This window comes from Ochotona princeps, chromosome X (genome assembly GCF_030435755.1).
Source record: "Ochotona princeps isolate mOchPri1 chromosome X, mOchPri1.hap1, whole genome shotgun sequence".
NCBI classification, from domain to species: domain Eukaryota; kingdom Metazoa; phylum Chordata; class Mammalia; order Lagomorpha; family Ochotonidae; genus Ochotona; species Ochotona princeps.
Window position 1 is genome coordinate 16,519,196 of NC_080865.1, and position 26,855 is coordinate 16,546,050.

Sequence of the window (26,855 nt, forward strand, 5' to 3'; positions counted from 1 at the left end):
TACTTTATGCGTTTATTTCCACAGGCCAGAGGATTTAAGAGATCTAGAATAACACGAGGCCTCTATTTCTGCAGTCGATAATGTATCTTGTTCATGATAAATGTTTCTGAAATGTTCATAATTAAAATTCTAACCACCAGCTTTTAGGACACATGATGCAGTTTTTTGGGGGGACTCGGATAGGAACCAGTGTGGAGGGGGGTGTCATGTCAGGTCAGCAGTCCCCAATATTCTATGGAGCATGTAGAAAAAGAAATACATGTTCCAAACCTTTCAGCACGATCAAAGAGCAGAAGTAGAACACAGCCGTTTGTCATTGCTCTATTTATTAATACATATATCACAAATGTTCACAATATCAATGCATTCTTGTTGGCATGCTAGACAGAAGCATTTTTTTTAAAGAACTTTTAAAAATATTTTGACTTTTGTTCCCCCTTCACACTCATTTTTAAATGATCAGATGAGGTCCTCAATGTCTTTAATGTCAATGCAAGAAGGAAAAATACAGAAAGAAGTAGTAAAATGACACAATCACAATTAATTGGGGAAAACAAAAGTGATGTCATCACCTTTACAGGAAGCAACAATACAGCTTGTAACAGGATTATACAGGTTTCAACTGAGAGGCAAAGGTGCACTAAACTATCCCTACACAGCCAGATACGGAACAATGAGAAAGAAGGCCACCTAATTGCTCACGAACTTCTTTCATGCATGACACATGCTGTTCTCCTCATGAGCAATTACCGAGGTATCTCCTTATGTGTGGTAGGCAGCCTGAAGAAGGTAGGAAACAGCCTTAGGAATGGGAAAACCAAACCAAACAACACTTAGCCAAAAGAACAGGTAACTATTGTCTGCTTATCTATGTAAGTAAAAGTGTGTGGCTTTGATTGACCACAGCTGGTGAGGGGCTTAGAGGAGCCTCCCACACTACATGCAAGGCCCAGGAGGGCCAGTGAAGGTGTGATAACCAGTCACCTAGGATGAGCTTCAGGTGGACCAAGTACAGTTGGAAGAGCTGGTACACACAGGGCCTCAGGGGGGATTCTCTAGGACTAGCTGCAGGGAGACCTGGCTACACTCTGGCACAACAGGGCTTCACAAGATGGACACTACACAGGATGAGTGCTGTAGGGTGAAGCAGAAACTGGGTGGGAGTGTCAGCTGCACGCAAGGGTGGGGGTGGGGTAGCAGAGCAGGTGGATTATGTACTGTGCTCTAACATTCTTTGGAAGTCTTTCAAAGATTGCTGCAGTTTCATTTTTAACACAGGCCTCTTATCCCATTGTTCTTGAAAGACTAAGAGAAAAATTGAAACATGTAAGTAATTCATTATTACTAAGAACTCGAAAACAAATCAGGTAGCAAATTGAAACGAGCATTTCCACCATTTCTACAGCTGGATCAATCACACTTCCTCCCCAGCCCCATGGAAAAGAGATTTGCACATGTGGATAAGCACCACCAAATAAGGTAGGTATATAGCCAGACAGTATGTCAGCTCAATCGAAAGGCAACATGTGTCGTAAAGAGGAACTCCCACCATTAACACACACACACATACACACACCCCCAACACTGCTACTCACCTCCTTAGACCATCTCATATTGATTGGCCGTGATGAACCGGGACAGACAGCAGGCCAGCAGCATGCCAATCAACTGTTGCAAGAGAGAAAACCATAAAAGAAAATCTTAGGTCACTAGACTACACCATACTTGGATTCATAAACGTTATTTTCAAACATTATTTTAAATGATAAAAAATTGCATGTTTATGGGCATGACATGATCTTTTGATACACGTATATCCCAAGACATAAATTTTAACCCCTCAGAGTTTCTGGATGTGGAAAGGACAAGAGAAAAAAGATATCAAATCTGATTCTATTTGTAAGATCTAACCTGGAGGCAGCCTCAATACTGGGTTAGGGCCAACTGGAGGTTCTAGAACTAACCAAAGGTTTCCAGCTCTAACACTCTCTGGCTATGTAAGAGCAACTTTTGACATTTAATCAGTATTAAAATTTGCTAGTGCTAGGGTGTGTCATGAAAAAAATAAGTCACACAACTAGTAAGACATAAATGAAAAAGGCTAAATTCAATTCAAAGTCACAAGCAAATGCAATTGGAAGATTTCTCAACCTACTACGAGAATCCCGTCATACCTGGATGATAAAATAACAGACCTTTCCTTGAGACAAGAATAAAAGCACTATTTTTTAACTAGGGCTCTTTTCCACTGCGCTAAGGAAGCAATGCCTTGTGAGATGTAGGAGAAGGGAGAGGGGCAAAGGGAGGCTTTAGCTTCTCCGTGTCTATCATATAGATACGAGCCTAGGTGTGCCCACCTACACTCATGCCCTGCCTCCCAGTTTTTTCAGGGATGCCAAAACAAGCCTATCTCCCTTCTCAGGAGACTGTGGGCCTCTACTTCTTTTAGTGCTTTAGCCTATTGCACAGCACAGGTGAATCTGACAGAAATGGATACGATACTATCAGGACACACTTAAGCTTTCTTGATCTGCTTCTTAGAAGCCATATTTCTCATTCATGAATCTGGAGGATTTGCATTCTTTGGATAAGAACCCAACCGTGCACCTGAGACTGGAGGCTGCCTTCTTTTGGCCAATGTGATTCTCTTTACTGGATCAGAGCTGAGTGGGAATGACTTAAAGATATGATCTGGTGCAGTGTCACTCAAAGTGCGTCCCCAGGACCACCAACAATAGCATCACCTGGGACCTTGTTTTATATATATACCCAGAATGCTCCAAATCCCCAACACTTGTTGAATCAGACACTCTGGGGTCTGAGGTCCAACAACTGCTGTTCTATAAGGCCTCCAGGGAAAGCGAATTACTCATCCAGTCTACTTAGTCACTCTGATTTTACAGGTGAAATACCTGCGGTTACAGTGCATCCAACTGTTAGGGCAACACCTGTACTAGTTTCTCCTGACTCTTAACCCATCCATGCAGATTCTGGTCCCCGATTCTCATATTCCTTTCCCAAAATTAAAATCTTGCTGTGAACTGTACAAAATTAACCTCTTTTATGTAAGAAAAAAAAAGCCATCATCGTGTTGGACTCATTCAAAGGCTCAAGCCAACATCATTTTGTACCATAAAATCATATCATGCATTTGCATCAACTGGTCAAAAGTAGCATGGCTGTATCCTCCAGAATATTCTGCCAAATGAGAAACTAAAAGCTTCCTTTCACTAATACAAGGACTTCAAACTTCATAGCATGTCCCTTTTCATTAGAACTGCCATTTTGCAGGACCAACAAGCATCAAAACATGTTTGGAGGTATATAACAGTACAGAATGATAAACTACTAAGTGTTTCCGTAAGCCTGTGATTTTAAAATCCTGATTTCCTAGATAAGAGAACAGACTCAGGAGAGAGTAAGTGGTGTTTCCCAAAGCACACAAGTCATCCACAAATAGCTTAAAGTTATGTCCTCTCTCCCCACCCAGGAGTAGTCATGATTTTATCCTGTCTTCTACATAGAAAAGGCAGGCAGGCCCCCGTCAGGACCTAGCAGGCTATGTGCCATGGGGGAGGTGATGTAGGGGGTGATGGTCAGGGCATGGATGGGTTGAAGCTCTATTTTCAGCTGAATAACTTTTTGCTTCTAATTTCACATTCCCTCTGTCATAAAAGAACACAATGAATTACCTTCAGGTGCTAGGTGAGGACAGAAATAAGGATGATCTTTGCCTTAGTGTTTATTATGGCAGACCAGGGGAGGAAGTCAGAATCTAAATCCTGTATCTACAGCCGTGGCCCAACCTCAAGCAAAGCACTGAACCATGCCCTTCTGGAAAGCAGCTCAGTCCTCTGCCGGATAAAGAATGCTAATCCTACCAAACATGTCCCAAGTATAGCAAAGCCCTATGTCTGTTAGCCTTGGCTTCTCAACTGCTAGAAACAGTAGCCCAGAAGATACCCCATCTCCCACCAAGCACATCATCAACACCAGCACACAGAGTCAAACCAAGGGACAAAACAGCATTACAAACTGAGCAACACAAAGCGCCCTGTAACGCCTGGCTTTCAGGCCCTATGGAGGTGGGAAGTGTACATGCACAAAAGTGAAAGGTGCATGAGTTACAATGTGTGGGGGAGAATACTCATACAATCCCCACAGCATACACTAGAGAGTACTTGCATCAGCGTGTACGTGACACAGCAGAGCAGCAGAGAGCACACGCAGGGAGAGAGGGGTAGGAGAGCACGTTGTGAGTAAACACAAGAAAAGCATAATGTGTAAGAGGCAGCACCTGCAAGACAGTGTGAGTGCACGTTAGAACAGAGAGCACACAAGGGAGGCCAAGGGAGTACAGGATGTGGGTGACAGCCTAAGGCAGGACAGGGAGACAGCACTTGCAAAGAGCAATCGCCAAGAAAGCAGACAAGACCACACCAGAACACGAGAGGCCAGGGGCTGCTGGAGTGCAGTACAGGATGGGAAAGAGTGCCTGTGGTAGCACTGGAGAGCAGAGAGTACGACAGCACATGACTATAAGGGGGACAAGTGCAACAGTGTTCCAGAAAGAGTGTGCCGAAGACAGTCTACCAGACTGAGCAAAAGTGGTCCCTACCCCTACATGCTTTCTTAAGCTCTCTCCCCCCAAGTCCTCCTGGGAGAGAGTCGCTGCCCAAGACACATGGAAAAAGGGCCCAAATGCAACATACTTGACCTCCTGCTATCATTTACAGAAGAGCAGGACCTCCTCACCCAGTTATAACAGGTGAGCTTTTCCTGGACAGAACAAAGACACTGGGCGCTGGTGCTGAGAAGTGTGAAATACATGACAATGTTCTGCTAGCCACATAGGGGGTTCAGCCTTGTGAAGGCAGCTCACAGGGGACAAAATTCTTTTACAGACTATGAAAAGCTGATACTTGGCTCTCCTGGTAATTTATATGATTCATTGAGCCAGAGGAAAGGTATTAATCAGATCATTTAAGATTCAGAGAAGGACACATTGAACGTAGTTCTTATGCGTACAAGTAGGACCTTCCCCTCTGCCACAGACACACGTGACTACACGAGAATATTCTTGGGAAGATGATACTTCATCTGCCATTCTAGGTTCGTTGAGGCTCTTTGCTCCTCACCTATGGTCCTGACGTCATGGGTGTTTTTTAGGGTCTAGGACAGCCATTAGTGGAGACTTCAACAACACTTCTTCCTTCAAGGATAGGCCTCCTTGGATGCCCAACACAAACCCTTTTTGTTTAAACCAACAGATGCTACACATACATGTATTACCCTCAAGGCGGCCCACAACACCTTGTACATTTCCATCAGTCATGAGGCCCAGGAGCCTCCAAAACGGACCCCAGCAATGACAGAGATGTTACCGAGTGTTATTATTGAACTATTTCAGCAACCGAAAGGAAGTTCAGGGCCGCAATTGCTCTTGAAGTGGCTCTGGAGAATGAATTCATTGACCCCCCCCCCCACTCTGTTTTTTCTGTGTGTTGGTGTGTTAATGGCTGAACTCATTTCAGAGCTGCACATAAAAAATAAATGAAGCATGGTAAAAGAATTCTCAAGAAACACACTCGCACTAGCCACACCCATGTGCACTTGCAGAATGCAACGTCACATAGGGAGAAATGCATTTCTGTGTCTCCAAGGATAAAGTCTCTACTTCCAGTGGCAGATTATCAGGCCGAGGTTCTATTCCTTGAGCTCAGCAAAGGATACACAGATAAATTCATTTGTAAGCATTTAGCAAGCTGCAAAATTAAAATTTATGCACTTTCCCACTGGTTCCATATCTTAGTAAAGAAGTTTTAGAAACAAACATGAACAAAATTGGAATGTGTCTGCATTCCTCGGTACATTGGGAGTAGGTGGGGGGCATTTAAGCAAGAAAGCTGACGGAGAAACAGGGACTGTGCGGTAGCCTAGCTGCTAAAGTCCTCACCTGCCCTGTACACACCAGGATCCCATACGGGCAGGCACTGGTTCTAATCCCAGCAGCCCTGCTTCCCATCCAGCTCCTAGCTTGTGGCCTGGGAAATCAGTCAAGGACGGTCCAAGCCTTAGAGACCTACACCCATGTGGGAGAGCTGGAAGAGGCTCCTGGCTCCTGGCTTTGGATCGGCTCAGCTCCAGCCATTGCAGCCATTTGGGGAGTGAGTCAATGGGGAGAAGATCTTCCTCTCTGTCTCTCCTGCTCTCTGTATATCTAACTTTGCAATAAAAATAAATCTTAAAAAGAGATTTATTAAAAAACATTGCTGAAACACTAATTGTGCTTCATTTGAAACTGTGTCACATAATGCAATGCAATTAATTTAAAAAAGTGATCTGTTGTTACACTGAAAAAAAAAGTCTGTGTCAGCCTTAAACTTTGGATGTAGTTACTTAGCATACAGGCCACACCTTCTGCTCAAAGCAATACTATAACAAGGATGGGACATAATTCTGGGGGACGAGAGGCCTGTTGGCAGCTGTCGTATATCAGAATGCAGTCTTCAATCTTTCAAGGAAAATGGATTTATTATGGAGCAGGGTGGCAACTATTTCGCAGGATAGTGCACTGAGGGGAAGGAAAACAGGGTTTTTATAGTTAAAGTGAATATACAAAAAAAAAAATGCTACATCCACAAGAGCAGGGTGGTCACTGGTAGCAATCTGTTAATTCTAAAAGCAGTAACCTCTCGGCAGACAAAGCAAAAGTTACCGAGGTCAGCATGCCCTAAGACAGACAATAACATTAAACAGGCCAGAGGCGCTTAGCTTTCCAAGAGCCTCACCCGAACTGGCACCACTGCAGAGTTCGTGGCTGGGCCTGTCACTGTTGTGTCTTAACTGATCCATATCAGCAGCAGCCTGCCCAGTAGACATAAACTCAATCTCAAGACTTACCTTAACATTTGTTCCATGCTTGCGTATGTGTGCCTTAGTTAATTTGTATAATTAGGGGAAGGTATTGTGCTGCAGCGGGTTAAGTCACTTCTGTAGCAATAGCACCCCATATCAGACTACCAGTCCAAGTCCTGGCTACCGTATTTTCTATCTAGCTCCCTGCTAAGGTACCTGAGAAAGCACTGAAAGGTAGCACAGTAGCTAGGCCTGCTGCCACTCACATGAGAGACCTGGAGGGTGCCTCAGGCTCCTGCTATGGTCTGGCCTGGCTGTTTAGGCCATTTGGGGAATGAACTGGTAGCGAAAAGCTCTCTATTAATCTCTTTCTCTGTATCAAATCCCTCACCTTTCAAATAAATAAATCTGTAAAAAACTGTATAACTATTTCTTCCATCATTTTTAGAAAGAAAGTGTGGAGATGATGGAATATAAAATTCCAAATGCAAAAATTTGATTTGCCCTTAAGAAATAGACTTGTCAAATCTAAATATTAAAGTAAAGATCCCAAGATAAAGCTTGCTAAAATAAGGTTTTCTGTTAAGGGAGCAATTTCGTGCGTAATCCATTAGAATAAAGAAGGGACCGGTCAATCAGAAACAAAAGCCTTCCCCAAATCCAGATCAGCCATTTGATGTTTTGAGTTGTTTATGCTCCAATTAAGCCAGCAGGTTGTTCAGTTAACCTCCATTTGACCTACAGAAAAAGCAAGTTGTTTTTCTGGGGCTAGTCATTAGTTGAACTGTAACTGATATTCCCTTGGTGACAAAACTTCATTTAAGTTGAAAAAGGGAAATCAATGAACAGATGACCTGAGGACTAACGAGCAGGGAGCTCTGACCCCATCCATCGGCCTCTCCCAAGGCGGGAAAAAGTTGGAGGCAAACTCCAAGGCCAGGGGAAACAGGGAGGGAAGGCAGGCTTTGCGCCCAGTTATGCAGGCTACCTGAGAGAAGGCGATTCCAAACGCAACTCCAGCAATGATCCCCATGTTTGTCTCCATGAAACTGGTCACCAGATCATAACAGCCCTGCAAAGAGAAAGATACAGTCAGGGAGATGTTCTCCCAAGGCTAGGCTGGGTTATGTGCACTTACAACACTCCCCCATACATTTAGTTCGGCAACTACAAGGGCAACTCACTGTGGGAATTCACTAGCAATCATTTCAAACAAAAGAAAAATAACAACAACAAACTCAGAGATACTATAAATATAAAGTGTAATTGAACAAATCCCCACATGTCCCTTCCCATAACACCACAACATATGACCAACCTTGTGACACCAAAACCTCCCAGACTCTCACTCCCAGCTGGATTAAAGTGAATGCTAGACATATAATTTCATCTATAAATGTTTCAGTAGTAGGATTCAATTTAGCCAGACATCTGTAAGATCTACCCAAAGACTGGAACCGATAAGAAGGTATTCCAAATACTTAACCAGGAAACCACACCATCATAAACAGTGATCAGCATCCCCGGACAATGAGTGACAATATCTTGAAATAACAGCGGGGAATCGCGTGATTAGAGAGAGGTGTTTGAAGACTTGCCAACATTATTTAGTTGTAAATTTCTTCCTAAAGAGACCATTATGGTCTCTTTGTGGTTTTGTTTTGTTCAAATAGGCAAAAGCTACATCCTAAAATCATCTCCAAAAATTCACTACTTATCCTTCAACCAGTGACTTTCCCTGCCTGGGTGTCAATAACTTTATTCATAACATGAAGTTCTTTTCCTTTTAACATATTATGAAACTTTTTAACGCCATGACTAAATTCAACCATTATTGGCCATTTCAATGTCACTTTAAAACTGATAAGCCAAAAGATGTTTCTTGAAAATGCGTGATCAGTTGCAGCTCAACCATAGTAAGCAATAAGTATTTGATTGTTGTTATTCTGGATTACATTTTTATAGACCTGCAGCAGGCAGGAAACACCACATTTCGTGTATCATCCATAATGCAAAGGGGAAAGCGGAGTCTTCTTATGCAATCCCCGACTTGCAGGCCAGACAGCAGGGGTAGGACAGAGAGCATATGCACGCACGCTTGTGTGTATTTGCACGAAACTGAACACAATCAATTCAGATGCCTAAGTTGATTTACTCAGCTAGAGAGACATGACCTTTCCCCAGTTTTCGGAAAAAGGGCTTTAGTGTAAACATTATAGAATCTATGAAAAATGAAGACATTAATGTCATAAACAGAGCAAAGGCTGCTCTGCTTACCAAGAAGGGCACACTAATTTGTAATAGCATCTGAAGGACAACAAAATTCCCAGTGCCTAACCACTCTCACAAGTTGCAAAAATTCTGCCATGCTGCATCCTATACACTCACCAACTGTTTGCAGAGAATAAGGTCTGGTAATCTGGCAGCAGTGCCATGGCGCATCTCTCAATGCAACTGACACATTCCTTAGTTATCTGATACAATTTTGGAGGTCAGGGTGGCGTGGGAAAGGAAATATATTATTTTGCTCATGGCAAGTTTTCAAAATTTGATTCTCTATGAGTAGGAGCTTGCTTTACTAGCAAAACTACAGCACCACTGTTTTTTCAAAAGATAGTGGACTTGAGAGGAGTTTGTATTAGGAAGAAGTCAGCAGGAAATGAATATTCTCCACCTGCCCCGACACCTTTCTCTCACATCAATGTAATATTAATACAACGAGCACAGATTCAGTGTAGTTCACAGACAAAATACTAAGAATAATAATGTATTCTTTTCACCTATCCCTTCACTTCTTTCGTTCCTTCTTTCCTTTTTAGGTTTTTTTTTAAGAGAAATTGTTTTTAATTAACATTACAGTCAGGACTTAATACTCCACAAATAAAAGAGAACAAGTAAAAACCAAACAGCAGTAATCCAGGAAAGGACTATAAACAATAATCAAGTGGAATATTTTTTTCAAATCCCTAAAAGGCTTCAAGAAAGGGGTTTTCTGGTTACACATTTTATCATTTTTAAATTTAATTTTATTATTTTTTAATTGGAAAGTCAGATATACAGACAGAGGGAGACAGAGAAAAAGATCTTCCGTCCAATGATTTATTCCCCAAGCGGCCACAATGGCCAGAGCTGAGCTGATCCGAAGCCAAGGAGCCAGGAGCTTTTTCTGGGTCTCCCATGCAGGTGCAGGTTCCCAAGGCTTTGGGCTGCACTTGACTGATTTCCCAGGTCACAAGCTAGGAGCTAAATGGGAAACAGGGTGACCAGGATACAAACCAGTGTCCACATGGGATCCTGGTGCATGAAGGCAAGAACTTTAGCTGCTAGGCTACCGCGCCAGGCCCTAAGCCTTTTATCTTAAGATGCAGATAGTTCCTCCTATGTTAACATCCTTCAAAACTGTGGGTAGGGGTGGAAATTTGGCACAGTGGTTAAAACTCCACTCGGATGTCCATACCCGATATGGAAGTACCTTAAGTTTGAGTTTTCACTTTTTTTGCTTCCAGCTCTAGCTTCTTGCTAATGCACACCCTGGGAGGCACAAGGTGGTCAGTATTTGGGTCCCTGCCACCCACAGGGGAGAGACCCAGGTTGAGTTGCCAGATTGACTACTGGCTTCTGCTTGGCCCAGCCCCGGCTGTCGCAGGCACGTGGAACACCAACCTCTCTGCCATCACTCTTCCAAATGAGTGAAATTTTCCACAAATCTGTAGTATAACAGCTCAGGCAGCAAAAAGGCAACGACAATCAACACTCCAGGCATTCCCACCACCACAGCAGGGATCTCTCTTGTCGCCAGCCTTACAGCCACGCTCACTCTATTCTAACACTCTCCCAGCGTTAGCAGTGGCTCTAGCCGCATCTTTCTCTGTGGGCCATCATCACTGTGTCCCCCTGCAGTGAGGAGGTCCAGACCAGCACTCACGGGAGGCGAGTTCAAAATAAGGAAACACAAGCTTCACAACTGGATCAAGAGAGAAGCAAGATGGCCTATTTTCCTACTCTGAAACTTAAGTTTCGTATGTTCTTTTTCTCCGAGCTTCAATTCTACACCTACGCTGCAAATATTGTTTTTTTTTTAAAAGATTTATTCATTTTTTATTACAGCCAGATATACACAGAGGAGGAGAGACAGAGAGGAAGATCTTCCGTCCGATGATTCACTCCCCAAGTGAGCCGCAATGGGCCGGTGCACGCCGATCCGAAGCCGGGAACCAGGAACCTCTTCTAGGTCTCCCACGTGGGTGCAGGGTCCCAATGCATTGGGCCGTCCTGGACTGCTTTCCCAGGCCACAAGCAGGGAGCTGGATGGGAAGTGGAGCTGCCGGGATTAGAACCGGCGCCCATATGGGATTCCGGGGCTTTCAAGGCGAGGACTTTAGCCGCTAGGCCACGCCACCGGGCCCTGCAAATACTGTTTTAAAGTATGGTTTCTACTCTATTTTAGGAGATTCTGCTAACAAGACTCTTGGTTTTTGATAAAACTCCTTCAATCGTCAAGCAAAACTAGAAAATGAATTACTTGGCATCGGAACAACTGTGGCAAAATGGCTTTCTCTTGACGTGGCTGCATAATGGGTGACTCTTGAATGTACAGCACTGGGAGCTTGTTAAACACGCAGAACCTGAGGCCCCAGCACAGAGCTGCAGAAGCTGCCCAATTGTCAGTGAATCCGAACAAGCTCTCCAGGTGCCTTCCATGCCCATTAAAGTTTGAGAGGCACTCTTCCACAAGAAAAGTCCACTCGCTATTCTTTTTTCCAAATAAGAAAGTAAATGAATGACCCATACCAGTAAATGGGATTACTTAAAATGAGAAGATGAAAATGATGTTAGGGTTTTTTTTAGCTCAATGTCGAAAAATAAAGGATTCCCATTTTAGGGTTTCCCTCTATTATTCACCAATTGGCCCCATCAGTTCATTTTCCAGGTCTTAGCACAAGTCTGTGCACTGCGAGACCTGCTTTGGTAATACAACAACGGGCCATGTTTACATTCAGTCCCGTAATTACCACTAAACTGCTCGTCTTCCCACCACATTTTCTCTCAATTTTCTAATATGAAAGCCTGGTTCTCAGATGTGAGATAAATCTACAGAGACTTGCTAAGTCTCCTAGGAAACATCCAGAAACAGAAGAGTGAATTTGCTTACCCTCTCAGCATGTCTACATTGACAGTCACCAGTGGAAAACATCTGCAAGTCGTAACTATCAGGGTAGCAGACTGGTTCCAGACAGGTTCTGGGACGAAGTGTCTCTGTATCTGCCAATCAGAATAACACCTTCCTCTTTCTCTTACAAATTGGCAAGGAAATCTTACGGTGTAGAGACGCAGCCAATACTATCGGCCAACTAAACCGGCAGACATTTTCACCATCCTGCATGCAAAACCATAATAAAACCACCCCGACTAAACAATAGCCTGTCTAAATGTTCTTATTTGCTTCCTGCTGTCTCCCAGTAATAAGTATAATGTATGTTCCTCTGGTTGCCAGGCAGGAGCAAAGGATCATCTTTCTGTGCCTTTGGAGTGTAGGGATCAAAAAAACTCAACACATTTACAGAAATTATTCTTTATTCTAAATCACAAGATCCCATGTGACTGAAAGGTGGCAGCAGCGAAGCCTGCTGGGAGCCAGTAGTCAGTAAACGGGAGAATAACATCAATGCGCATTCACTACCACCGTCACTGTCAACATTCACATCAGCTTTCTTTCTCTAGTACATGAGACATCTGAGAGTCAGACAGGAGAACTTGCTCAAGTGAGCACTAAATCAGAGGGTCTAATGCAACGCACAGGCAAATTTCAGTCTTCATTCACTATTCCTCTTTTGGAAGAGTCGAGTTGAAGAGTACATGGGAAATGAACTGTAAGTTAAACATACCTTCAAAGTATTTAAGATGCTCAGGAAAACAAAATAGGAATGTGGTAGAGAGGTGGGGAATGAGGTCATTTTGTAAGTTGACAATGCAATGAAAAAAAAAATGCTACCGTGTCTTTCTCTTACCCTGTAAAGATTACAACTGCTATAATATTAAGGGTATGACTCCAAACTTGCTCTTACGTACTAACAAAAGATCCTCCCTACAAGGACGTGGTGCATGATTCTAATAATAATATCTACTTCTGATCCAGCTCCCCGCTAGTTGCATGGGAAAGCAGCGGAAGATGGCCCAAGTGTTTGTGCTACTGCCATCCATGTGGGGGACCTAGAGAAAGTTCCTGGCTACTGGTTTTGGATCGGCCCAGCTCTAGTCATTGTAGTCATTTGGGGAGTGAACCAGCAGATGCAAGATTTCTGTGTTTCTCTTTCTGTCTCTGTAACCCAGCTTTCAGATTTAAGAAAAGGAAGGAAGGAAGGAAAGAAGGCAGGCAGGCAGGCAGGCAGGCAGGCAGGCAGTATGTCATAGTAGAAGACAAACTTTCCCACCATCCCAGCTACATATACATTATGTTAATGTAGCATAATGGTAAGCGGAATAAACCACTTTTTATGCCCTTAATCTGTGCCAGGCACTGTGCTTTAGAGATTTTTATCTCATTCAACCCTCATATCCACTACCATGGGCAAGAACCATTACCATCCTCATTTTACAGATGAGTAAAACAAGACTGAAAAACGCTAAGTGACTTCCCCCAAATCATATATACAGCCGGCGACACGGCAAGAATCAAATAGGAGTCCACCCGCAGCGTCAGTGCTCCTGACTTCTCCCGGTTCAATGTTCCAAGGAGGAGAACATAGGGTAAAAAGAAAGTACCTCTACTGGATGCTGATGGATGCTGCTGCTCCAAATGACTTTCCGAGGTTCTGTTATGCCAAAGGTCGTGTTCCTACATATCACTCAGTGCCTGCCATAAATGAGAGAATCTAACAGATGCCAGATACACTTGGCACATCATAAAATGGCAGTCTAATGACACATATGGGAGCTCTGTGGGGATGTCCAGGAAAAAGCCAGAAGTTGCTTTATTCACCAATGAGAAGTGAAGGAGGCCTCAAAGTTGGATTCATAAGAAAATTCCAGTAGAAACAGATGTTCCCTTAGCTAAGACAAGAAGCTGTCGGTACTGCATCATTCTAACGAAACTCTCAAATAATAATTCTCAAATAAGAGAATGAGCTTCTAGAATGGCAACAGTACCTTGTACCAGTTATGCTACAAATACCCATGTTATATCAGAAAAGTCCACAATCTGGAGATAATGGCCAAATCCCCCCTAGGAATTTATCAGTAGTTGGCCCAGAATATGCAGAATTTTGAAGACACTGGGAGAACACAACTTTGCCTTAGTGAGAAAGCAAATTGACCCACTGGCTGAATAGCTGCAGGTAAACTAAGTAGCAGAGTTTTGCCCTTTCTTTCGCTTCACTGTATGACATTTCTTAAGCCATCGGAGAACATGGGTAGCCTTCACATACAGTTGTTTTGTGTCTTCCACATATTTTTTGCAAAGCAGAGTGTACAATCGCTTTCCCTTTCCCTGACAACTGAAATCTCACTTTCCTCATTTCAACTAGGTACCATATTTCAAATTTCTTTTAGCCCTGCTTTTTTTCCCCTCCCTTTCACGTTTCTCTGAGAGTCAGGATGTTGACAGTGAGTTGGATTGGAGTTGCTGATTTCCTTTCCTATGACAGTGAACTCCCTAAAATAAAGGCCACCCTCCTAGCAGAAGCATATGCTGTCTGTCAAGTCTACTCCCCTCTTCCTGCCAAGGACTGGCATCCAGCTGCGAGTAATTTTATGTTTAGATGGAATGTTAAGCAGAAGAAAAGACACTTGGAAAGAAAAAAAGCCAACATTCTCTGTCTGAAACAAGCATCGGGGTTAACAGGAACCGTTTGCCAAACCTTCGTGACTGTGCCTGGTAGGTTCTTGCCGCAGGAGGTAGAATACGAGGCTGATCTGAATCACAGATTTCTTTTGTGGAAGAGAGCAGCCTCAAGTGCCTCTTGCAGGCAATCGAGGACCATAAAGAAAGATTCTTGACTCCCTCTTGGATTCCCACTACTAACCTATTTGTCTTCATTTCACAGAAATACAGAAGCTCTTGCAAATATTCACCACTGGTCCCATTAAGGGCTTGGAAGAAGCAGATACCTTCTGGTTAACTTTGGTGGCGGCCATGGTCAGATTGTGTAGATCCTGGGCATTGCAATCAGTTTCGTTCATGCAGCAACTTGGGGGAATGCCGTGCTCCAGGAAGTAGGGGCTGGTGCTCCAGTTGGTGTAGTTCTGCACACCACAGCAGCTCAACTATTAACAAGGGAAGAGAAAACATCAAGAAGTGGGTAACAAAAAGCTTCTCATTCACTTTCTTTCAACTCTTAAGAGAAAAACAGGCCAAGTCTCTAAGATGGTATGTACAGGTGAGTAAAGATAAACTGAACCTCCTGACAATTACACGCACATCCAGGGAAAGTCAAACAGGAACATGAGTCTACATTACTCATCTGGTGGCTTTATGTACACATCAACTAAATCATGACTGGAGGTTGGGGCAAGGGAGACATCCGCAAATGACGGCTTTAAAAGCTCAAATGGTTTAGAAAAAGATAAACAAAGAGGAAAGGGGGGGAGAGCAAACTGGGGTTGGTAAGCTACAGCCCATTAGTCACCTGATTTTGTAAATATTTTTTGAGACACATCCATGCCGTTTGGTTTATATGTTATCTGTGGCTGTTTTTGTGTGGCAGCGGTAGAGCTGAACAGGTGTAACAGAGTGTGCATGGCCCTAAAAGCCCAAGATATTTACTTTGGGTACAATTATAGAAAAGGATTGCTGACTCCTGATGTGGAAAAAAAAAATTTTAATGGGGCAAAAATATAATTAATTGGTGAATCTGGGTCTATAATATATACTTCTTATGGTATTCTTGGGATTTTGCTTTAAGAGGTGAATATTTTACCAAAATAAAATTGCAGCCTACAAACATATCTTCCGAAGTAAAACAATCAACAGAACAAAACAAAGTCCAAAGCCAGAAACTTTCTCCGGCTGCTCTTGCTAGGTAGGTTAGGACCTCACCCACTCCAGGGAGGAAACTTGTCTTTCTTTCCCCTTGCATCTTCTACAAAGTACAAGGTAGCCCTGGACATTCATATTGCTGAGATAGCCTCAGTCTCCTCAAAATTCACTCTCCATCCCCGACTACATTGCCCCAGCTTATGAACACAGCTCACGCAAACTCTCTGCCCAACTCTGAAACACTGACTCCAGGAAAGCCAGTCTTCAGGAGCCAACTCTAAGCAATTTTGTGACGCACAGCCTTGCTGCCTACTCCTTTAGAGGGGGTTCACATGTTAACAGTAAATGAGTTGTCCTTGGTCCACTTGGAACCCTTAGTGATGGCCAAGAACACTCTAGGGAGTGGTCTTCCTTGGCACAAAATACTTTGAGAATTGGAGCCTGGACTGGGTGTTCACTCTCCAAAATGGAGCCGAACCAAGAGATGGAGAATGACTATCAACAGCAAAGGTGACTGGCATAATCTACCAAGTAGCCCACAAGGAAAAGCCCAGTCCCTGCACGCAATTCCCAGCCTGATCTCTTGTTCTGGAACTTACGCTGCGCTGCACATGGTCCACTGCCCGGCTCCTCTCATCATTGCCATTGTAATTCTGCATGGCATCCGTGTAAGTCCTGAGGAAGGTGTCCTTGATCTACGGAAAACAAGGAGAAATGTGGCTGCAATCCACGGCACAGCTCAGCTGACTCACATTCATACCAACTTCTCCAACACAAACCTCTGAATGAATGTACATCAGGGAGGGGGTGGATGTCCCCATCGCTGAGACAAATTGGCTCAGAAAATTCTCCAAGGGTGGTATTAGCTAAGGAATTTTCTGATTCCCAATCCAGAAGGCTGGCCAGTTAAGCCATCTATTAGAGCAACTAGCTGCTTTCTGCAAGGGCTGTGAGGGTGAGCTGTCAAATCTCAGGCATGAATTCGCTAGGGATTTTCTTTGAACTGATCATGTCCATCTTTCTTTCCAGAATTTGTTCTGCCATCATACAGAACACTGATTAAGGACAGGTCACTGTGGGTACAGAAAGACTGACGCTTTGGTCAAGAACCAATCCATTTCTAATCACACAGTCATGAAGCAAAACACTCACCTGTCTTTATTATGTGAGGGGAAAGGCTGAAGGAAAAGAACTTTTCTTAATAATGAACGGTTAATAAAACCCTTTCTCCTTCTTTGGGAACATAATTAGATCTTGGAGTAATTTTCAATTTCTGTTCCCCTGGAATCTAATGAAAACAAAGTGTCAGGAGCCAGCACTGTGGCTTAGTGGGTTAAGCCACCACCTGCAATGCTGGCATTCCATAAGGATACCAATTCAAATCCCAGCTGCTCCATTTACAATCCAGTTCCCAAATAAAGCAGCTAGGAAAACAGCAGAAGATGACCCAACTATTTGGGCCTCTGCTGCCCATGAGGAGACTAGGATGGAGTTTCAGGCTCTTTGCTTTATTCTCATTAAGCCCCAGCTGTGGCAGCCATTTCAGAGTGAATGAGCAGATGGGAGATCTCTGTCTCTCCCTCTAGCTCTGCCTTCCAAACAAATAAGTAAAACTTTTAAAATAGAACATGTCAGGTATATTACCAGGCAAGCTGTCTTATTATAAAATTGACCCCTAACTGGACCACTAAGAACCCCTACATGAAGTACAGTCACAGTGGCAGGCAAGAAGAAAGAAGGCAAGGGCTCACATAGCAGTGAGTCAGAAAGCTGCTGCTGTCCCCAGTGTACTTGGGGCATATATTAGGGCTCTCAGGGCCATTACGTCACCAGGTTTTACCTCAGCTGAGATTGAGAATATGATGTGTGTGTGTGTGTGTGTGTGTGTGTGTGTGTGTGTGTATGCTCACAGGTTTGCCTGCTTGTGTGTTCGGGAGGGGGGATGAACAAATGATGCCATCTGGAATCCTGTCCCCAGTCCTGTGAAAACTAGGACAGTAGGAAGAGGGTGGGAAGCATGTATGAGTTCCCTGGAAACCCCACCAAGTACAATAGCAAGCCTTGCTAACAGATGATGCTGGCTTTTCAAGAGCCACAGCAACCCTCTGCCTCAGTGTGTTTTCGATTTTTCCATTGTAATTTTTTTCAACTTTTCAACTGGTTTTACTACACTTGTGGGGTGCACATACATTTATGAAGCAGCAAAACAACTAGTTCGGGGAGACTGATTCTACAGTTTCAGAAAGCTGTTATGCTGGCACGCACTTGTGTCCAGTTGAAGCAGCTGTTGTTAAAGGAGTATCTAATGAATACTAAAAGGCACGCTTTGGAACAGGAAAGAAGATCATTTTGTCCAACAGTAGAGACGTTGACCAATTAAGATCTCAAGTTTAGTGACGTTCCTGCAGTTAGAATTTCATCATAAGCGCAGGTCATTAGGAAAATTAAGCCTTGAACTGAGTTTCTCTACTCACCTCATGACGAAACACAAAGCCTGAAATGCCAGCGACGAGCTCAGCCAGGAACACCAGGGACAGGAACATGGCATACTGAGAATCGAGTGGACAAGTGCAAAGTCAGGCATGTCAGGAGTAAAAAGAGGGCTACTTCTGCCAAGAATCAGACAAGTCCTGATGATCCCTATGCACACAAGGCTTAGAGGACATTGAAAATGTTCTCCAGGTTTCCTTGCCTGAACCTCAACACAGGTCTGTGTTATTTTAACAAACATAGTGCTTTGGAAGGAGCATGCTGAGGAGAGCTCCACAAATGAATGTGCCTTTTCCCTTGACTGAATCAGAGAAAATCTAGAAAGACCTTACACAACGAAGGCATATTCAACTGCTTTTGAACACTAGAAACTTTGAGGGGGCTGGTGTTGTGAAATGTTTTGTTAAGCCACCGCCCATGATGCCAGTATCCCATAGGGAGTCCCAGATACTCTGCTTCCAATCCAGTACCCTACTTACGTGCCTGGAAACTCAGGGGAAGATGGCCCAAATGCCTTGGCACCTTGTCTCCCTTGTGGAAAACTCTTGATGCAGTTTCAGGCTCCTAGCTGTAACATGGCTCAGCCGTGGCCATTGTGCTCATTCGGAAAGCAAACCAGCAAAGATGTTCTCTGTATGTCTCTCCCTCTCTGTCTCTGTAGCTTTATCTTTCAAACACATACAATGAATCTTTAAACAAAGAAACTTGGGGCGAGAGCAAAGTCTGCTTTAACAGTCACAAGACAGCTCTATCCTTTCTGGATGAGGGGCAAAGGGGGCGATTCTATGGCCATCTGGCATTAACTCACCCTGTAGCCCACTGTATTAGGAAACAGTTCAGTTAGTGTGAAGACTTCTTTTCCCTTTGACCACAAGCCTGCCTACTGCTTATTTCCACCTGATGGTGTTGGTTCTGCTTTCAGGACCTATTAGAATAGCCCAGGCTCTGGTACACCCATGAGTCCTACATATGTTTTGCACTCGGCCAAGATGTGAATTTGCTGCTTCTCTTTACTTGAGAAAACTTCTCCCATTTGCTTAACTCTCATTGAAAATTGTTAGCTACAACGCAGCATTGTTTCCCTCCCCCCAGGGCCCAGACACCAGATCCATATGGGAGTTGCCCCAAAACACACCCTCTTCAGCTTCCCGTGAGCATACTAGCATCTCTTGTTCTGGGCACTGCATGGAATTTAGAGTTGTGATGTTTGCAAGCATCTAGAGCACTTAGTGCTTCTCATTTTGTCCTGCCTGTACTTCCCAAGGTGACTGTGTTGGAGTTTGTATGTGTGTGTATGTGTGTGTGTGTGTGTGTGTGTGTGTACATGTGCAAACAATACACATGTGCATCAAAGTACAGGGTATTACATGGTCCTTATGAGACATTAAGGTTTTCTATTTCTGTGACTTTGAAAAGCAGATAAAAAGAAGGAGAATTGATTCCTTCCCTACAAGGCATGTCTTACTGTCTGCTGCTTCTCATCTCCAAACGAAATACAACAGTTCTGAATGTTTGCAGTGACCTTAAATGGTGCTGTGGAATTTGAATAGACTGCACATGGCCACATTACCTACCTGTAAAGGGCACATATGTCTTTGTAAAGTATTCACAAGTATGCAGAATCATAAATTACTTTTCTCAGCTAGTGGTAAATACATTACAGAAGTACTGGCTTAAATTACCAGTATCTTTCTAAATATTACCCAAATTCTCTGCAAACAAAGCTTAGGCACTCAAGCGTGAAATGTGTAGTTTGATGAGAATGCCCTGTGAATGCTATTTCGGTTTCTCTCAACTTTCTATAAAATGCAAAGCAGGAGGCAGGAAATAACTGGCAGCAGGCAAAGGCAGTTTGTCTCTGTGGTCAGAAGTCTTCCAAGGATTGAGTTCCAACTTTATTACAGACCCAGGAAACAGGCAATCTCTCTGAGCCTCCATGAGATAGAGTTGTGTTCAGCTGTTTTATAATTAATGAGGTTAAACGAAGACATTAGAATGCTGGCTTCACAATTAATCACATCACTTCCACCCTCATCAGCCAGATCAACACTTTTCTTTTTCTGGCAAGCTTTGTGCCTCCAGGAACTTCACCTACACAAGGCCAGGACCAAAAGCCCATTGGGAAAAGCTAATAAATACAGGTAGTAGTAGCTAGAATGTTCTCGCAAATGCTAACACTAGAGCAAAAAACCGTGCTGGCTTGTGAAAGAGGTATGTGTGGGGCCTTTAAAAAGTTCATGGAAAATGTATACTACTATTATTTTTTATAGTTAGACATGGATTTCAAACATTTTTTGGTACCATACAGAAAAATTTTTCTTTTAACAAGGCAACAAGATTGACAGAATCTACCTGACCCTTTCATGCAATCTGATTTCTACAACATATCATTTGAAATCACCTTTCTTCTTTTTTTGGTTTAATATCTTGCTAACTTTTCTTTACAGACTCCTTCAGCATTAATCCTCACTAGAGAAGAACACCAACAGTGAATGAGGAACTGGATTACTGGTGAACCAAGGTAGACCACCACAGTAACAGCCTTTAACAGTCTGCCCTTACTCTTTGGGGAGCATCACTGTTTTGTCTATCTTGTTAGAGTATGGGAACCCAGCATGAGTCCTGATGACCAATACTTGGCCCTGTGTCAAACCTCAGATTGTAGAAGCTCTGGCTTAGCTCAGCTTCCACAGCCCTGAGCCACGGAGCGCAGGCTTTGACAACAACATGCACACGCACACATGCAGGGCCAGGCTCAAGAAGGCAGGAAGCATTTCTCCAAAGGGGACTTGGAGGTGAAAGCTGCTTATGTCCAGGATGGGATGCTGCCTTGCTCCTAAAGCCACACATCATACACTGCAGGAGATTTCTAAGAGCTCAAAAATGGACACAGGACATTCTGCCATGAGGATAAAAAAGGTCTATTGGAGTTAACTGGCCTATCCATTGCCATCATCTACCTCAAGAGACAGGCACTGGATTTCTTGTACCAGATTGTATTTGCAATAGTTCTTCCTTCCAGAAGATTAGGTGAGGGTCCAGACTAAAATTAGAATCAGTGAACGTTAAGGTTTTACCCGTGGCTTGAAGCACGATTTCACCTTCACCTGCTTTATACTTAGGCAAATAAAATAGAGGCAGTATTGGGTTGTAACAAACTCACCAGCTTCAGCATCCATGGGCTACCACGGCAGGTGGCAAAGCATCCAAACAGGCCAAAAACAACAATGGTGGTGCCGGTTCCGATGAGCACATAGGGAGCATTTGTGGAGTTCTCAGCAATAAGGGAGATGTAGGTGCCAAGCGTGAGCTTGCCCCAGACTCCGACGGCCAGCAGGATCACCCCAGTGATCTGCAAAAGAGAATAGAGTGTGAAACCACTGCTGGCAGTGATGGGACTTGACAGAGAGCAGCGTGGATTATCAGACTCAAGTTTCCAGGAGCAAGAGGTTACTCGTTGTAGGCTGCCCTGAACAATAGGAGATGTCAGAGACCATTAAGTAAAACCACCATAGGGTAAAGACATTTTGATTTTTTTGCAATTAGATCTGCCCATTTAGAATCTCATATATAGCTACTGTGCTCAAGCCAACAATAAACTATAAAACGAAAAAAAAAAAAGAACAGTTGCTTAAAAAGTATATCACAGGGTAAAGATGGATTTAACTTTGAGAAGAATGTGAGTCTCCTTCTCTGATGGCGTATGTGTCTGCTATATAGGGAAATCCTGTGCTATGCTGTAAGGACTCAGTGATTCTTTTTGACTATAACCGTAACCTCTTTCTAGAAGCGATATATCCCACACAGTTGGAATTCCCCATTCAAGTGCCTTCTCATTGGCAATGCTTTATTCAAAATAAAACAGCAGAAGAGTCTGCACAGTTCCTGGAATTAGCCATAATGTGATTTGTCAAATCTCATTGATCAGCCTAAAGGAAATCTCTACTGTGTGTTTAAACTCGAGAACCTTTCATCAATCAGGCCCTTGCTTCCAGAGAATAGACTCAGGGCCAATGCGGTGCCTTACTTACCACCCCCACTACAGGCTACACATTCTAGTAGCTTGGGCTGCAGAAGCCACAAGTTGCAGTCACTGAATCTCTGACATACCCCAGGGAGTCAATCCTCCAGCTGATCAACATCTTAGTGCAATTTTTCAAGTCAAATGTCTCAGATTCTTGTCCAGCTTGCCCACTCTAGTGAGCACACAACACGAAATGCAACATGATACAAATCAATGCCAACCTTGCCAAAGTGTCCCCTGCCAATCAACACATTGTCCCTCAATGTCTGAAAGTGAGTAGCACAAAACATATGCTATAGCATCAATCAAATGACTGGGCTACAGAAGATGCTCAGGCCTCTCTCCTTTATACCCTGAAAATACTTCCTGGACTTTGCAGCCACAAAGTTTCAGTATCCTATTTTTTATCCACATAAGATTCAGAATTGACCCTATATTCTTCCCACATTAGCACAGGATAAGCTCTATTTATTTGAGTGGGAAGTTCAGCAAAAACAAGATACTGGTATTCACCACAGCCCTCAGCCCAAACAATAGTCTCTTGACAGAAAGAAGTTTTAAATGACAAGATTGAGGAACTACTGCTACTCGTATTAGGCAAAGGTGAATGATCATGATGCAGTTGTGAGGAAAAAGAGTTTGACACTAATATGGTTGGGAGACGGTGGCCTAGGGCAGGTTGACTGCCTTTGAAAGTTCCGATTGCGATGGCCTTAGTGATTTTAGAAACCCAAGAATGAACATATGGCCAAGAGTTCAAAGTCCTTTGCTGACACCTGGTGGTTGCTAGAAAAAAGTACCTTCTTAAACAACCTCTTCTGCAGCACTTATCCAGGAAAAAAACAAAGTGCTTTTTTATCTGTTTGAGTCAAAATTCAAGAATCAACTCTTGAGTCATCAGGGGCAAGAATGCCACAAAGGCTATGTACAAATGTACAGGGCTATCTTGTGTTAATTCCTATAATCTTGTCAGATACAGAGTAAATGCTTGTTATTCATCAGCCACAGAACACATTTCATTGCTCTGGGTCTTACATTCTGTACTTCATAAAGCATAGGCTGTCAAGTGCCACATTCGTGGAAAACGCCTACATCGGGTAAATACTATGTAGTAATTTAAAATGGAATCAAAGAGAAATCTTCCCATACTTTCTATCACAGTATTATCTGCTTAAAGCTATAAATTTACAATGTAAAAGTACCGAACAAAAAATAAGAAGCCAGTTAGACAAATCGTTGTTTAAGCAGAATAGAAGTCACATATGGAGAATTTTGGTATCATCGGCATGCTTCTGAAACTTCAATAACACTTTAAAGATGTCCTGAGCAGCTGTGCTGTATGTATGATTATGAGCAATACAGGAATGTGACTGCTTTCACAAAAACATAGGATACCGATCAAGTGTAAGAATCTGATCATGGGGTGGGTGGGTATTTAGTCTAGCAGTTACCATGCTGCTTGGGACACCCACATTCCATAATGAGGTGCCTGGGTTGCAGCTTCAGCTTCACTCTAATTCCAGCTTCCTGCAAATGTGCACCCTGGGACGCAACAGGTAGGTGATGGCTCAAGTACTTGAGTCACTGCCATTCATGTGACAGACCGAAACCAAGTTCTGAGCTCCTGGCATCTTCCTGGCCCAGCGCTGGCTGTTGTGGGCATTGTGCGAGTGAGCCAGGGTATGGAAGATTCATTTCTCCCTCTATGAGTTTCTCAAATTAATAATAATAATAAATGTTAAGAGTCACTCCTTAAATAAGACAGACACCAGTGTCATGGTGCATGGTATTAAACCACTGCTTGTGACTCTGGAATCTGATTGTTGGTGTTCTGGTTCAAATTTCAACTGCTCCACTTCCGATTCAACTCCCCTTAATGTACTCGGAAAAGCAACACAGGGTGGCCCAAGTACATAGGTTCCTGATACCCACACGGCAGACCTGAATGGAGTTTTGGGCTTCTGGCTTCAACCTGGCCAAGTTCTGGCTATTGCAAGCATTTGAGGAAGGTAGTAAAGGAAGAAAGATCAACCTCAACTTCCCCTGGAAACCCGGCCCCACCTCCTCACCGTGTCATTCTACCTTTAAATACATAAATACTTACAAACAAGTAATTCATCCTCATGCAAAAATTGATTTGCACAAGAAGTGTACACGAAGCTTCTCCTCATGTAAAGTACAAGGTCTACAAACCATTGGTTAAAAATGTTCATATAAGTTACACAATCTTGCAGTTTTAAAACAAAGACTTTTTGCAGACCTCCGTGCCACTTTTTAAAGGATGTCAATGAGTGAAAACAAACATATCACTCTGCATACCATATTTCATGGAAGCAAAACTATCCAACATTCTGATCTTGCCCAAGTCAACAATCCTCTGGGGAACTCATTCTCCTCAGAGTGATGTGGGAACTGCCAGCAGCCATGTGCTAAGAATCTAACGATAACTCAAGGTGGAATGCTTTTCACCAGTATTGTAATCGTTATACTCAAACACTCCTGATGGACCAGCTCTGTACTTGGAAGCCTGTTGTCCACACAGGTAAGGTGTTTTGTATGTACCACAGCCCATCTCTCCAGTCATCTTTCTCACTGCCCTTTCTGTGCTCTGTACGGTTTCAAGAAAACTAAGCTGCTCCCTGCACCCATTTTTTTGTAGCTTTCTTAAGTGTACTATGTAGTACACCTATGTCTTGCCATGCCGTATTCCACTCCCATGGAGTGTGACTCTTTGAAAGTAAGAGCTGTGCCCCTTGAACATAATCAATGCTCAGTGCATGTCTGCTCAATGAATGAATGAGCAGCCCATGATGGAGTTAGGAAAGGTCAGGAAGTTTCGTGTGAGTCAGACTGCTATACTTTCTGAACCACTGAAAAGATCTATTAAAAATGCTGATCCACTGAGCAGGCTGGTAGTCTGGGAGAACAACAATGAAAGGATGAATGAATGATGCAGCAGACAAGGGAAGAAATGGTTCGATCATAGTGCACCCTTGAATGGGGCCATATTTGGTGGTGGTGATAGCAACGAACATAGGCGAGTAGTAGAAAAAGTTGCCAGCAAGCTGAAAAAAAAAAAAAAAAGCCCTACATGTCAAGAACTAAAGATCCATAAAACATAACAAACCATCACTCTTGCATTTTTCCTGCCATGAAAATGCATCCTACCAAGAATAACAGACACTCGCCAAAGACAACAGTTGGCGTAAAGTGGATGCTTTTTTCTTGGCTCCTGTCAGCACACACTTAGTCACCCACACACGCATCGTTTCAAACACCCACAGGAGAGACATTTCATAAACATTTGGAAGTTCAAAGTGAGAAGCAGGGGACAGTTTCTTTTGACATCTCGGCTGCTTTTAGGTACAATGAGTCAGTTCAGAGCTCACCAAAGCAATTTGTAGCTGAGCTCCTTGGAGACCTCGAACTGCTACATCAAGCATTGGAACCTGTTACCTTTCTCACAGCAGGGTTTCCTCCTTTCTCAAAAGAATCAGTTCACAATGTGGGAGCCTTGTGGTTTGAGAAGGAGACAGATCAGAGACCAGAAAGAAAGCACATACGGGTCCTGGTAAAGCATCACCTCACATGCTCCCAGAGCAGCAAGTCAGGAGGCTCTGCCCCCTGCTTATTCCCGCCAACTCATTTTCTGTCTGTTTACCCACGGCTCAAAACTCATGAGTAGTAGAGTACCCCAGCTACTACTAATTCAGGAATGATGACTAGGCTGAATAAAACCATAACTGCAGCACTTGGGAAAGATCTGAACTAGAAAACCTTTTATGGAACTGGATATATTACCTTAAAATTACATTTTAAAAAAATGGCAGATAGGTTTGGCTGTATGTCAAGAGATATCTGAAATGGTCTAGGAGACACTTACTGAGTCTCATTTTCATCCTAAGAGAGATAACTAGGGCAGCAGGCTGCAGACACAAATGATTTCCCTTGCTCCTTTCAGGTCAGTTTGAATAATCCTGGCAAGTCAAAAGCAACATATAGAAGACATGCCGTATAGAAGAAATCACAGGTAAAAGAAATCTCTAATACATTGCATTGTAGGTTCAGGCCACAGTTCAACGATTTTAGAAATTTACAGGTTATGACAACCTCTTAACAGGAGGTCATGTGCGTGGAGCAGGGGGGCACTCCAGAGTGGAGCAGGTGGTAAGGAGGAAGCTTGGATCCCAACCACAAAGACTCCCAGACCTTCACCACAAACTATTAATACGAGCAACAAGGACTATACCCCAACTGCCAAGGAGGCCACAGGGAATTGGATGCCCTCGGAGGCCGAGTACTCTGAGGTCACCCACCCCCAACCGAAGCTTCCCCAGGGGATGGAAGAAGTCCAAACACTGCCGTGCAGAAACCAAACTCATCGGAAAGACAACCAGAAGCCCTGAGCGGTCCGCAGAAACAGAAGAACAATAAATGTCCTTCGGGACCAGGGAGGAGAGCTTTCTCTGGTCCGAGCCTGGCTCCACCTCTGGACCCCCACCCTCCCTC

At 43.4% G+C, this 26,855-nt stretch overlaps 1 protein-coding gene across 1 annotated transcript in view; it reads right to left on the reverse strand.

The window, feature by feature from the left end:
- Positions 1-306: 306 nt before the first annotated feature.
- Positions 307-26,855, reverse strand: part of TSPAN7 (tetraspanin 7) — a 111,712-nt gene continuing 85,163 nt past the window's right edge. Inside the window, exons 2-8 of the mRNA XM_058658596.1 lie at positions 21,486-21,674; positions 18,307-18,381; positions 16,432-16,527; positions 14,965-15,120; positions 7,847-7,930; positions 1,584-1,668; positions 307-1,296 (exon numbers count right to left, since the gene is read on the reverse strand). Of these exons, the coding sequence (XP_058514579.1) occupies positions 1,600-1,668; positions 7,847-7,930; positions 14,965-15,120; positions 16,432-16,527; positions 18,307-18,381; positions 21,486-21,674 (669 nt within the window). The 3' untranslated portion in view covers positions 307-1,296; positions 1,584-1,599. The remainder of the gene's footprint in view (positions 1,297-1,583; positions 1,669-7,846; positions 7,931-14,964; positions 15,121-16,431; positions 16,528-18,306; positions 18,382-21,485; positions 21,675-26,855) is intronic.